Raw genomic sequence first — 14,305 nt, forward strand, 5'->3', positions numbered from 1 at the left:
CTCACCCAACTACACTACTGAAGTCAACTGACAGCCACTGTGGGAAGATAAGATGTAATCCCAGCCTTACGTTCACATATTTTCAGCAGTCACTAACCAAAAATATTTTTAAATGCTCTACCACCAGCTACATCCCCACCCCTCACTAACCAAATGTTATGCCATCTTTACAAATTGCCAGTTTTTAAAAAAGCAAATACTACTTGCCAGTTACATTCATTTCCCTGTCACATTTAATCCCCACAGTAACTCCATCAGATGGATATTACTTTCTCTTCACTTTGCGGGAAAGAAACCCATACCTCGGAAAGAAGTACTGGTTCTAGGCCACGTGGTTAGAGAATGGGAGGTGGAGCTGGGATTTCAACCCTGGTCCTACCCGGAGTCCACTCCATCCTCACCCTGTCCTGCAACCCTTGGGATGACATAGGAGACACAGAAGCCATTTTAATTACCTGCATATATGCTGGTGTGAAGAGAACCCAGTAAAACAAAGCCCGCCACTTTTCACATTTTAATTCTCTTCCTTCTGAGTTTATGCCTTGGGCAAGTCCACAACCAGGGCTCTCTTCTGACCTGTGTTTCTCTGGACAGTGCTTCCAGTTGGAGCTGGACATGGATGGTTAGGGGGACAAATGTCACAGGAGCATGGTTACATTCGAACGGTATATGCAAATGAGGCTATCATACTATCCATAAGGTGCACGGATGAGCACAGGAAAAGAATAGTCTTACAACTTTAAACTTGTGATGTAAACTAGGCACCAGTGTGGATACTGAATTAATATTCTTATAATTCCCAAGTAAATAAGAAAGTGTAAAGGTTATATCTGTGTTTTTGTTTTCTGCTATTGGAAATTGAACCCAGGCCCTCCGTGACTGTGCTACATACCCATCCCTTTTTAATTTTTTAGTTTGAGACAGGGTCTTGCTATCATTAAGTTGCCCAGGCTGAGCTCAAATGTGTGATCTTCCTGTCTCAGGCTCCCAGCGTGCTGGGATTACAGGCATGCACTGCTGCACCCAGCTTGTTTTGGATTTTGTTTAAAAGGTCACATTCATTGCATATAAACATTCAGATATATTCCAAGTTTTATAGCTCTGGCTTGACATTTCTGTATTTTATGACAAAGGCTTGATGAAAGGAAGAAACGGGCTGTGTACTAAGAGAAACAGTTTCTCCTCACATTCTCTCACATCTCTCCAACGTGCAGAGAACTCTGTAAGGGTGGCTGGTTATGTGTTCACTCCTCTGAGAGGGGGACAGAATGCGCCTCATTTCTTCTTACACCAAAGCAGGCCATTACTCTAGGGCAGTGTGGTGAGCCTGAGGCATACGTGTTATTTGTTTTTCTTTTAGGACAAAAGATGTTAATGTATGAGTTGTTTCTTCTAAACTAAAACCTCAGTATTCAGCTTTAATTGCCGTGTGGGCACTTTTCAATACAGAAGTGGGTGTTGGATTACAGTTTGGGCACTTGGTCTCTAAAAGGTTCACCATCATTGCCTCGGGGGATGGTTGTCTGTACGTATTCTAATCCTACCCCATCCCAAAATCTGGCAGTGCACTTGCTGATTTACCAACTCAAAGAAACGTTTAAAATGAAACCAGAAAGACTCAAATGTACACTTTGAAGGCCCAACATCCTGGAGCAGCGAGAGGCCACTGAGCTGTGTTCCACATCCCAGGAGCATTTTCAAAGCACAGTTCTGACCACAGAGGTAGAGGTTCAGCAGCAGCCTAGAACCTGAAGCAGGTTTATCAGGCTAGGAAGACAAAAATTGAAATTCAGAGCTACCTATGCTGCCAGAATTTGAGGGTTCAGGATCCTAGAAGATCCTAGAAAAAAATGATCAAACAAGCAAAGAAATGAGCCTGATTTTTTTCCCTTTGGTATCGAGGATAGAGCCCAGAAGTACTCTTATCACTGAGCTATGTCCCTAGCCTTAATTATTTATTTTTAAATTTTTGAGGCTGGGTTCCTCTAAATTGCTAAGGTAGGACTCAAACTTGCAATCCTCCTGCCTCAGCCTTCCTAAATTATGCCAGGATTGGCCAGGTGTGATGATGCATACTTGCAATCCCAGCACTTTGGAGGCTGAGATGAGAGGATATCCACAAATTCAAGGCCAACCTGGGTTACATAGTGAGTCGAAGGCCAGCACGAAGTACATAGTGAGATGCTGATTCAAAAAATAAAAAACAAAAAACAAGCAAGCACACAAAAAAGATATTAAAAATTGCATTTCAGAATCAGGCATGATGATGCATCCTGGAGATCCCAGCTTAATTTTGTTTGTTTTGTTTTGTTGTTTTTTTGTTTGAGAAAGGGTCCCGCTATGTAGTTCAGTCTGGCCTTGAACTCACTATGTAGCCCAGAGTCACCTTGTACTCATGGCGATCCTCCGGCCTCAGCCCCTTGAGTGCGGGGATTACAGGTGTGCACCACCATATTCAGCCAATTTTTATTCTCTCAAGCCATTTGCTGACACCTAAATTGGGCTCATAAGATTCCAAGGAAATGAACAGAAAATTTTAAGGGGCTAATGAAATTTTGACAATCTCATATTTAGGAGGAGACAAATACTGGAATTCAGATTCCGCTCTGCTAAAAACCAGACCTTAGGTTGAGATCCATGAACAGGATACATTCTGGGCCAGCTGGACCTAGAATGGCATCAACTGAACAAGATAATCTGCCCAATCCCTCTGTCTGGTAGGCAGAGGAGACCATGGGATGGGAGGAGAGCCAGAGTTCGAAGTCAGAGGCACAACGGTAGAAGGTGCATACAGGAAGGCCACCCAGCAAGGGCCAGAAGGTTGCACTCAGCCAAGGAGGGGCACAGAACCTGAGCACAGTAAGAAGTGAAGTCACATCATGTGCATATATGTGCATTATAACATATGTCTACACACATGCATACACATTTCCTTGCTTTGTCTACTGAATGGGTTGGAAGAATGGACGTCCCTAGGGAAGCCTGAAGTATCTTGTTGTACCCGAATGTCAGGAAGTGCTCAAGAAATGATGGAATTTGTCAAAAGGACACAGAAGCCAACTTGAAGGGACTCCCACTAGCCATGTCAGGGACAATTTGAGCACCAAAATATACAATGATAGTAATGGATTATGACCATGGATTAAATGGGAAATCCTAAATTCATACTGACATAAATGTGTGAAGCAAATTGAAAGTTTGATGAGTAACCAGATAATTACTTTTCAAAAATTTTTTTATTTTGAGACAGGGTCTCACCAAATTGCTAAATTGCTCAGGATGGGCTGAGACTTGTGATGCTACTGACTCAGCCTCCCAGAGTATTGGGATTACAGGTGTGTACCACCATGCCTGGCTTGTTTTTCTGTTTATTATTATCTCTTTCTTTCTGCTCATGTTGGATTTATTTTTCTCTTCCTTTTCTAGTTTAATAATGTAAGATCTTGGATTACTGATTTGAGACTATTTGTCTTTTATAACAATTTAGTACTATAAGTTTTTCTCTCACCACTTAAATTGCATTCCACACATTTTAATGTGCTCTATTTTCATGTTCAATCTATTTTAAAAATTTCTCTCTAGACTTTCTCTTTGTTCTATGGATTATTTTAAACCGTGTTGTTTAATCTCTAGGTATTCCAAAATTCTTCTGTATTTTATATATCCTCTATTTTTATCTATTATTCTATTTTTGATTTCTAGTTTGATTCCTTTACAATTAGTAAGTATATATTCTGTATAATGATTTATTGAAATTTGCTTTATGATCCAGAACATAGTCTATCTTGGTGAATGTTCCATGAATTGGAAAAAATCACATTCTATTGTGATTGGAATATTGTATAAATATCAGCTAGATCATTGTTGGTTGATAGTTGTCAGTGTTGATGATGTTGTTTATATGTTCTTGCTGATTTTTGTGTCCAGTTCTCTCAGTTGTTAAGAGAGGGATGTTGATGTCTTCAACTGTAATTATAGATTTGTTTTCTTGTCCTTTTAGTTTGATCAATTTTTGCTTTATATATTTTGAAGCACCATTACTTTGTACACAAAAATTTAGAATTGCTATGCCTTCTTGGTACATAGACCCCTTTATCATTTTGTAATGCCCCCCCTTACCTGGGAAAATTCTTTGCTGTGAAATCTACTTATCTAATATGAATATTGCTACTCTTGAATTCTTTTGATTAATATTTCTGTGGTATATTCTTTCCATTCTTTAACCTACCTGCATCACTATTTTTTATAGCATATAGCTTGTTCATGTTTTTTCTATTTTGCTAATTTTTGCCTTTTAATTGGTGTGGTTAGTTCATTTACATTTAATGAAATTATTAATATGTTAGAGCTCAAGATTGCTGTTTTTATAGCTTGTCTTCTGTTTGTTCCTTCTGGTGTTTTATTTTTAAATTTGCCTGTCTTCCTGTGGGTTGCTTGAACATATTTTAGAATACCATTGGCCTTGTCTTTAGTGTTTTTGAAAATACCTCTTGCACAAGTTTTTCAGGGTTTTGTCTAGGTATTATACTGCACCTGCATCACTTAACCCCACTCACTGAAATCTACATTTTACCTTTTTTTTTGTACCAGGCATCAAACTCGGGTCCGTGCATGTGTGAGGCAGGTGCATTTTACCATTCTTGAGTGAAGTGTAGAAACACCTATGGGTTCCTTTACACCCTCTTTGCAATAGAATTGTCTTAAATATTCACTTACATTAAAAACTATATCAAGGTCCTGACTTCGATCCCCAGTACCGGAAAAAAAAAAAAAGCAAAAACTGTATCATACAGTGTTATAATTTTTGCTTCAACTATCAGATATTATTTAGAAAATTCAGGAGTTTAGTCCATTATACCTACTTGCATATTTGACTCTTTTGTCACCTTTTCTTTATTCTTTATGTTTCAGGTTTGCTTTGTTTATCACTTCTTTTTTGTTTGAAGAGCTTTCTTCAGCTATTTATTTAGCATAGGTCTGCTGACAGACCTATTGTGTTTGTTTTTATCTATTTGAGAATGTCTTGATTTCCTCTTCCTTACTAAAGTATATTGTTGACAGGTATAAAATTGATAGTTGGCATCTCTTATCTTTGAGCCCTTGAAAATTGTTATGCCACTTTCCTCTGGCTTTCATAGTTTCTAGTGAAAAATCCAGTCATTCAGATTGTTGTTTCTTTATATTTAATGTGCCATTTCTCTCACTGCTGATTTTTTGCTTTTGTCTTTAGTTTTCAGATATTTGACTATACTGTGTCATGGTGTGGATTTCTATGGGTTGGTTTATCTTGTTTTGGATTTTGATCAGCTTTTTGAACCTGTAAGTTTATATCTTTTACCAAATTTGAGGACTTTTCAGCCATTACGTTTTGAACAACTTTATCACCTACATTTTTCCAATTTTATCTTCTTTCTCTTCTCCTCTTGAGTCTTTTGATAATGTGACATTAAATATTTTGTTTATACCATAAGTCCCTGAGTCTCTGCTCTTTCTCAATCTATTTTTCTTCTGTTGTTCTTTGGATAATTTTTGTCCTTCTAGTTTTAGACTCACTAGTTCTTTCCCATCTTAATTCTTCTATTGAGCCCAGTGACTTTTAAAAAATGTTTGGTTGCTACATTTTCTAATTCTAAAATTTCCACTTGATTCTTTTTTATATCTCATATTTCTTTGAGTTTTTGCTAAAGAGTTAAAAATGTTATCACTGAGTACTTCAATATACATTTGTGTCAATTAGCTTTCACTAAGTTATGCTGCTATAAAACTCCAAACTTCAGCAGCTTTCAAGAACAAAAAATGACTGTGATGAGCACTAATCTAACAAAAATGTACAGGATCTGCATATTGAGCATTAGAAAAGTTTCTTATGTTTCCTTGAGTTTCATTTCTCTGATGCTTTTCAAGACTATATGGAATTTTGTAGGATGTCAGTCAACTTGGGTGTATCTGATAGCTCCCTGTGATTGAATTCAGGTTATTCACCTAGAATTTCTGTTTGGTTCTTCAAAAAATTTGTCATCTCATTATTGAGATACCCTATCTGATCACCTATTTTGTGCATCTTTTTCTAGAAATTATTTAATACATTAATACATATTTTAAGGGCCTTTTTTATCTAATTCTCCTATCTGAGTCACTTATAAGTCTGCTTCTACTGACCTCTTGAATAAAGGTCACATTTTTAGTTTCTGTGACTGTCCAGCATTTTTTTTTTTATTGTATACAGGCTGCTCTGAATAATACATTGTAAATACTCTGGGATATGTTATCTTCTAAAGAGTATAGCATTTCATTATGGCAGCAGTTAAACTACTGGCAGATCAACTTGATCCTGTAGAGATGTAATTTTGGGTTTTGTTAGGGTGGGCTCTTTTGCGAAGGATCTGGCCCTTTTGACATGTCAAAGGCAAGGCCAATGTATTTACCATATTCTGCTATTTTTGGTTGGGCTTTGTTATGGTTTAGATCTGAAATGTACCCGCCAAAGTCTCCTGTGTGTGGAAAATGATTGGATGATGGGGGTGCAGTACTCATCAATGGATTCTTCCATTGAGGAGTTCATAGCTGATTGTGCTGTTAGGAGGTGGGGCCTAGTTGGAGGTAGGTCACTAGAGGTGTGACCTGGAAGGGTGTACTGTATTCTTGTCCCCAGCTCCTCCCTTCTCTCTCTGGTTCCTAGCTGCTATGGGGTGAGAAGTTTTCCTCCCCCATGCCTTTTTGCCATGCTATTTCTGCCTTAGAGTTGACAAACTATGGACTGAATCCTCGAAAACTATAAGCCAAATAAACATCTCCTCCTTTATGTTTTAGACATTGGGTATTTTGTCCCAGAATGGAAAAAGCTGACTCACACAGACTTAAATACCAAACTTTATCTCCAAAGTTCTAGATAATTGCTAAAATCTCATCTCAATCCATTAGCGTCCTTTTCTGGGTTCCTTAGAGTCTTGTTCTGGGCATGTGCAATTTAGGAATCAGCCAATGATTTGAGAGATATTTCTATGAACATTTTGAATCTCTTTCCTCTGGATCTTCCTTCTTTCTAGCCCCTCTATCTCACCCCACCCTCAATTTCCAGAGTATCTGGATCATATCAAAACTCTGACTTCTGTCTCAGCAAACCTAGTGAAGATGCCACCTTTTATTTTTGCTTGACTTCCCAAGGGACTGCAGTGAACCAAGATGTGTGTTTGGGAGAAGCTGATTAAATGTGGGCCACACTCGGTGGGCTTCCCTTCTTCCTGGGTAATGGCCATTCCTGTTGCTCTCCATTCCCAGTGGCTCTCCAGTGCTTTCACAAGTTGGTTTTAATATTTTGTCCAGAATTTATTATTGCTATTAGCAGAAGAGTTACTCTAATAAATATTACTTCTCCATTACATGAACCAGAACTGGATGAATACATTTTGATTAAAGATACCTAGAAGTAGCAATGTGTGATGACTCACACCTATAATTTCAGCCCTTGGGAGGATGAGGTAGGAGTATTGCATCTTGTTTGAGTCCAGCCTGGGCTCCATAGTGAGACCCAGTCTCACCCCCTCCCAAATATACCTAGAAGTAAATCTGAAGATTGTGAAGTAAATCAAACAAACAGTACTAACACTTGTGTGTTAATGAATTTGTTTCTGTGTAGTATGTTAGGTACTTGTAATGTTTAATAGAATTTTATGTGTTGGATTTGCAATCTATGATATGTAAACTAATAATTGGTTTAAGCCTGTTATTTAATGTCTACATCATATTTTATAAAGAGTGGAGGAATAATTAAAAGCATTTAAGACATATTTATATTTAACTTAGGAAATTTACAAGTATTAAATACTCTGGAAGGGTCCTTTTGCTAATGAAATAATTAAAATACTAAAAAAGAAATTGACTATATTAAATTTCAAAATTCACTTTGAAATGATTAAGGTATTTAATTAAACTTATAAATGGGACCAAAAGTAACCCATTGATTATTAAATTTCTTTAGACTTATAAGAAGGATAAGAAAATGATTAATATTTTAAATTGAATCAAGGTTTTGCATTTGTAACTTTAGTAAGTTAAACAATTAATTTTAAAAAAACACTCTAAATGAGTATTTATTGACATAAATTAAGTACCTAGGCTTGGAGTGTATAAAACTTGGTTAGAATTGCTCCATATCAATTTACTTATCATCTGTCACCCTCAATTTCTTTATCTGTGAAACGGGAATAATGTTACCTCCCTAAAAGTATATATTTCAATAATTAACAACTCTAATGATAGTGATAATAGTAGCTTAAAGAGAGTTATAGAACAATATGCAAGGTAGTGCCATATTATTTAGTGTTTGGGGGATTTAGGAGAGAGTAAGAGAGGAGAAATATTCCCTAGGAAGCTATAAAGATGATTTCAATTTTTTCCATAGTTGTCTACCATTTCTAATTTTTCAGTAATGTGCATCTATAATGTTATGATATCAATATGTATGTGTGTGCACTTAGATATACAAATTTTAGTTGTGATTGTTTTGTGGAGTGAGATGATGAATTGTCATTGTTTCTTAATTTTATTTATTTCCTTCATTGAATAGTTATATAATCAGAAGAAATCTACACCTAAGCATTTTAAAGTCAGAGAACAGACAGTTTTCCTTTTTAAAAATCCTGTGTGGAGATCTTACCATGAGGGTTCAGGAGAAAGGAGTCATTTTCAGTATTCTCTGTGAGCACAGCTATCAAGCTATTGAAAATCCTTCCCTAAGGAGCGCAATCAAAGCATGTTCATTAAGGAACACCTCGCATTTGCTTGGAGGTGGGGGCAGACTGATCCCTATGTTCTTCATTTCTGTGCATGGGTGAAGTCTTGCTTCACACCATGAAGATGTGGGCCTAGGAAGGTGTTTGTGTCTGGAGAGACAATTTGAGGAGGAGAAACTCCATGCATCCCTGTTTTTCTTTGTCCCTTTTCTCATTCTCCTTTTTACATAAAGACTATAACCACTCTTGGTGTGTGTGTGTGTGTGTGTGTGTGTGTGTGTGTGTGTGTGTGTGTGTGTTTTGGCCGAGCTGGCCTCAAACGAAATCCTCCTGCCTCAGCTTTCCCACTAGCTGGTATGGCAGGTGGAAACACTGGCCCTCAGTATTTACCCATTCTTGAGTTCCCCAGTATCCACTGAAAGTAGAATTTTGAATCTGTACCTCAAACTAGCTTCCCTTTCCTAGGATCCAGGCCAGAATATATACATGTCTATGCACGTTCCCAATTCAAACCCAGCAAATCCAATGCTGAGAGCTTCATAGACTATAAACTTGTTTGTGTTCCTTTTTTCTGGTGATGGTTAACAGGCTCTCCAGTTATTTACTCAACCAGACAGGTGTGCTTAGGTGTCCCTTTCCCCAAGCCTTCTCCTAAATTTTACCTTCCAGAGTATAAAGATCCTCACCTCCACCGTGGCTCCACAGCTTCAAGGCAACTCTCACTTTGGACCAGAACCCTTTGCTTATATATTTGTGTTCCTGGTGAGACCGATGTTCTTCCAAACCAGGGCTACATCGGGGTACCCAGCCCTGACTACAGTGCCAATAAGAGGTCTCATTTGTTCCATGTCTTGAAGCAAAAGCAATGCATTTGAGCCTTAATAGTCTCCTCCCTCACTGAGTAGAGACAATCTGTATAGAGAATGCCAAATAATATGTGCAGGTCCCCATCACACCCCAAGTGTGAGCTGGACTAAGTGATTCACTTTCAGAGAGTGTAGGAAGGGAAAATAACAACTTTGTAATACAGAGTCTTCATAGACAGATGCTCCCCTGATCAAGTGAAGCTTGACATCATAGGTGTTGCTGTTAGGTGTCCTACCCCTGACATGGTGTTATGAGATGGGAACTTCACTCCTGCGGTACCCTGCCCCAGTCTCATAACCAAGGAAACCACTGACAAATCCAAAAGGAGGGAGCGTGTACTCCTCAAAACCATCAAGTTCATTAAGAAAACAAACAGACGAACAAAAGCAAAACAACAACAAACCCAAGGAAAGACTGAAAACTATCACAGACCAGAGGGTACCCTGGGGACTCTCAATTCCTAAATGTAATGTAAAATCTTGAATTGGTTGCTGGAACAGAAAAAGGACAGTAATAGAAAAAAAAACAGTGAAATCTGAATGAAGTTCAGAGTATAGTGAATAACAAGGTACTGTGGTGGGCTTTCTAATTTTGACAAATGCATTGTGGAAAATTAAGACAATAATATTTGAGGAAACTGAAACTGGGAGAAAGGGCTCTATGTACTTTTATGTAAGTCTAAAACTATTACAAATGAAAAGTTTATTTTAAAAAATCTGTCTCCCTTATACACTTCCTGCAAGGCCAAAACACCAAACATCTCTATCCAAATACAAATAAAATCCAGTTAGTTAAATACTATGCTATAGAATGGAGCAATTAAGAACAATGTAATTTTTTATATTAGTTATATATACAAGAGAATGCCAGTTGCATGCCCCTAACTATTCTTCACTAAGAGAACCCACACTGGTATCCAGTTAAGCGACCACGTGTATCTCCCTTCCCTGTAGCCCTGGCTGACCCTGTGCCTATCCTCTGGTCAATGCCAGGGGAACAGCGTACATGGCATTTCCAGGAAGTCACCTTCAAAGATGTGCATGCACTCCTTCCCTTCCTCCTCATCTCCTGGCTTGTGAGAAGGGGAAGACCAGGCTGTGGCCCCGAGACTGTCTAAACACCCAAGAGCTCAAGCCTGGGTCTTTGATGAAGATCTCACATCTAATCTTGTTTGATATAGGATCATACACATCCATTTATACAAAATTGGAAAATTCACCAAAAGCATATAACTGCATATGGAAGTAAGAATGATGCTATAATGCTACCACCTAGAAATAGCTTATTTTGATATATCCTGTATCATTGATGACATAAACAGATGCATATGACATTAACAAGTGAGTTTTGCATCTTCATTCTAAAACTTACTTTTATAACATGGGAACTTTTCTATATATTTTTAAAATATCATTTTGATGTTTGTGTAAAATGTACTATGGTGAGGAATGACTGTAATGGGTATGAATTTGGTGTCACACAGATCTATGTGTGAGTCTAACTTGGGCCAGTGACTACCTGTGACTTCAGGAAAACTGTGCTACCTCTCTGTAAAAGGAGATAAGTGAAGTACAATTCTTTTGGACTTATTGGGAGGAATAAACAAGTTAATGTAGATAAAATCTCCAGAACAGGGCCTGGGTCATATTAAGTTATTAATAAATATAAATATTGTGGTTATCGTCATCCTGTAGTCATTTCTCTACTCCTGGAAAATTAATATCAGGATTTCATTAAGAAATAGAAACTACATGAATGCTACTTCAAATGGAAGGAATTTAATGTAGGGAATTGGTTATAAAGGTGTTGAGAAATCTAGAAAATAAAATAGGGGAAAAGAAATAACTCAAAGATTAACAACAAGAATACATCACCACCATCAGGTGAAAAGTAAGAGCATGGTGTAACTTTAGTTCCAGAGTAGGGTCTGCTGGTGAGAGCCAGAGTCCTGGTGGACCTTTCCTGGTGGAGAAAGAACCATGCAGGAAGTTCAGCTACTTGATTATATACATGTAAGAGAATGCTTCTAGTGCTATCAAAGGTACTGTCCCTTCCTCCCAAACTCATAACATCCCTCCAGAACCTCTCATTGATCAAACTCATCCAGGATCCTGGTAAATGGACTCTTTAGGAATCAGCTTCCTGAGGTAGAGAGCAGAGCAGGGGAAGAGTATATGAAGGAGATAGATCTGAATGGAACAAGTCCCATGGAGGCAGATGCAGGACTGCACAGTCCACCCCTTTAAGTTCCTTCTTGTCCCTTCACTGATACTTAACGGCTTCAAACATGAAGCCCTTTTCTCCTACAAATGAAGGTGCTTTTGCCTTCCCCTCTCCATCAAAATAGAGAGAGCAAACTCCTCAGTCCTCATATCCATTTCAGGCCCAACATCTCCAGGTGAATTTCAGTCCCTCTCATCTAATCTGGATGTTATTTCTCATGGTCTAAGGAGCTTGTGAAATGAAGGACCAGCAGCAGTCTTCATATAAAATACCAGGGAAACAAGACATCAGAGGTTGATATGTGAATGAAAATGTGCATAGATCCTTCAGTTCTCATTTCTGCAACTTGTCACAAGGCTATGATCGACATTTGTCACTTTGTTATTCCGCCAATCCTGCTGTTGTTGCCCTGGCTCTTAGCCAGTACCTTGGCCAGTCATAGGTATTTATTTGGTGAAAAATTCCTTTATATCTGAATGATCAGAGTCCTTGGTGTTTGTTGGCTTTGTTGCTTTTTAAAATCATTAACTGACTTGTAATATTGGATGTTCAATTACTATCTTTTATTTTTATTTAATATTTCCCTATTCCAAGTGGCACCCAAGTGATGACCGGGGTTCCATATATGGTGGTCCTTTCTGCACTATATGTGTAGCAGTAACACAATTTTCTCTTGATAATTTGTATCCACCACCCCAGAGAGTACAGTTATCCATTGTTAGCCTATTCATTCAGAGACATGGGGAATTACAGAGTCAAATGGAAGGCTCCACTCCAAGTTGAATGGAAGCCTTATTGTATCTTCTAAAGAACTAATACCTTTCTTGAGGAATTAGATATCAAAGCCAGCAGAGTTCAGGGTTTGAGGATGAAAAGTATGAATTCTCCCCTCCTCTCAGTACTGGGAATTGAACCCAGGGCCTGATGCATGTCAGGCAAGCACTGTACAACTGAGCCACACCACTAGCCCAGGAAGCACAGATTTTTTTGTTGTTGTTGTGGGAATTGAACCCAAGGCCTCATATATACATACAAGGAAGTTGCTCTACCACTGAACTCTATCCCCAACTGAAAGCAAGAATTCTTGAAGCAAGAATAGCTTGGTGGTATTGGTGGAAACTTTAAGATGCATAGTCCAGTGGGGGAGTTAGGTCATTGGGAGTCTTGAAGGAGTCTGTGGGAACCCAGGTCTCTTTTTCCATCTGTTTTTGCATCCTGGTTGCCACGAGGTGACAGCTTTGCTTTGCCATGTGTCCCCTACTATGGTGTGCTGCCTCACCATAAGCCCCAAAGAAATAGGGTTAACCAACCATGGACTGAAACTTCCAGAACTGAACCCAAACAAACCTTTCCACTTTATAAGTTTATTATCTTAGATATTCTGTTACAGTAATAGGAAGCTGACTGACACCATTGGGCCCCCTGCTTCTGAATGATGTGGGAGGTGATAAGATCAATGAATTCCATGAGCAGAAACCTACTGCTCCATTTCTATTGGTATAAAGTGAGTACTTTGTTCTTTTTAAAAAAAGTAAATGCTGTATGAGCTTTAATAATAGTAAGTATGTTTTTCTCCAGTTCTACAGATAGTATGCTGGCAAAACATCAAGGCAGGGAAGATAAACCAATATTCTTAAATAGGTGTTCATTTCCATTAGGACAAACTGATGAGTCCAATGTAACAAAGTTTCTGGGGATAGTAGACTGATCCCCTTTAAACTAGTGCTAAGTCTCTGCTGTTTGCTAATCCAATCTAGATTCATAATTCATTGGCTTGATGTACTCACCTCATTTTTAACAGCCTCCTCTGCAATAGATGGTCTCTGGTCAATCTTCACATGGAACATGCACACCCCACACTCTGTGACATATCTGTTCTCCTGTGTCCCAGACTTTTTTTGTCATCAATCTCACAAGTTTATTCTATTCAAGGCCCTAAACAGGCGGCCAAACTCAGCCACTTGTCAAAATGCAGTACTGATCCATTTTGGGGGTTATTTTTCCATCTATCCTGGACCACCAGATGAGGTCAGTCTTCTGGTGGGAATTCACCACAGTACTTTTCAGGGCCCTGTCTAGGTGGGGCTGTAATGTGGTAGCATCTGCTTCTGATAAAAGCCAGTGTGCCATACCTATAGACTAGACCCAAGCTCTTTCTCTATCAACTGGGCAGTGGAAGGTCCTCACCAGGGCACAGGCTGAATTGAAAGTGGACCTCACTGAAGCAGACCTACTTGAGCCTAGTCTCAGATGAGCCACTTCTATTTGGTAAGAGATTGTTTCTGCATTCACTAAGGCTCATGGCTCAGCGGATCAGAAAACGCTGACATTGTGGTGGGAAACTCAAGCCACGTAGTCCCATGGGGAAGTGGATACTGTGGCACTCTGCTCAGATCCTCCAGTCCAGGACTGCCACACTCATTACTTCAGCCAGCAGGAGCAGCATCACAGCTGAGCCTCCCCTGGAAATTTCCCAAAGTCCT

At 38.8% G+C, this 14,305-nt stretch overlaps 1 protein-coding gene across 1 annotated transcript in view; it reads right to left on the bottom strand.

Annotated features, from left to right (window-relative positions):
- The window catches only part of Anp32a (acidic nuclear phosphoprotein 32 family member A), an 81,611-nt gene extending 67,982 nt beyond the window's left edge, over nucleotides 1–13,629 (bottom strand). Inside the window, exons 1-2 of the mRNA XM_087198914.1 lie at nucleotides 13,610–13,629; nucleotides 456–609 (exon numbers count right to left, since the gene is read on the bottom strand). Coding sequence (XP_087055040.1) covers nucleotides 456–609; nucleotides 13,610–13,614 — 159 coding nt within the window. The 5' untranslated portion in view covers nucleotides 13,615–13,629. The remainder of the gene's footprint in view (nucleotides 1–455; nucleotides 610–13,609) is intronic.
- Between the last annotated feature and the right edge of the window lie 676 nt (nucleotides 13,630–14,305).

The sequence above is a fragment of the Heterocephalus glaber genome, unplaced genomic scaffold (genome assembly GCF_053883595.1).
Source record: "Heterocephalus glaber isolate CG9 unplaced genomic scaffold, H.glaber_assembly_v1.0 deba00001689, whole genome shotgun sequence".
NCBI lineage: Eukaryota > Metazoa > Chordata > Mammalia > Rodentia > Bathyergidae > Heterocephalus > Heterocephalus glaber.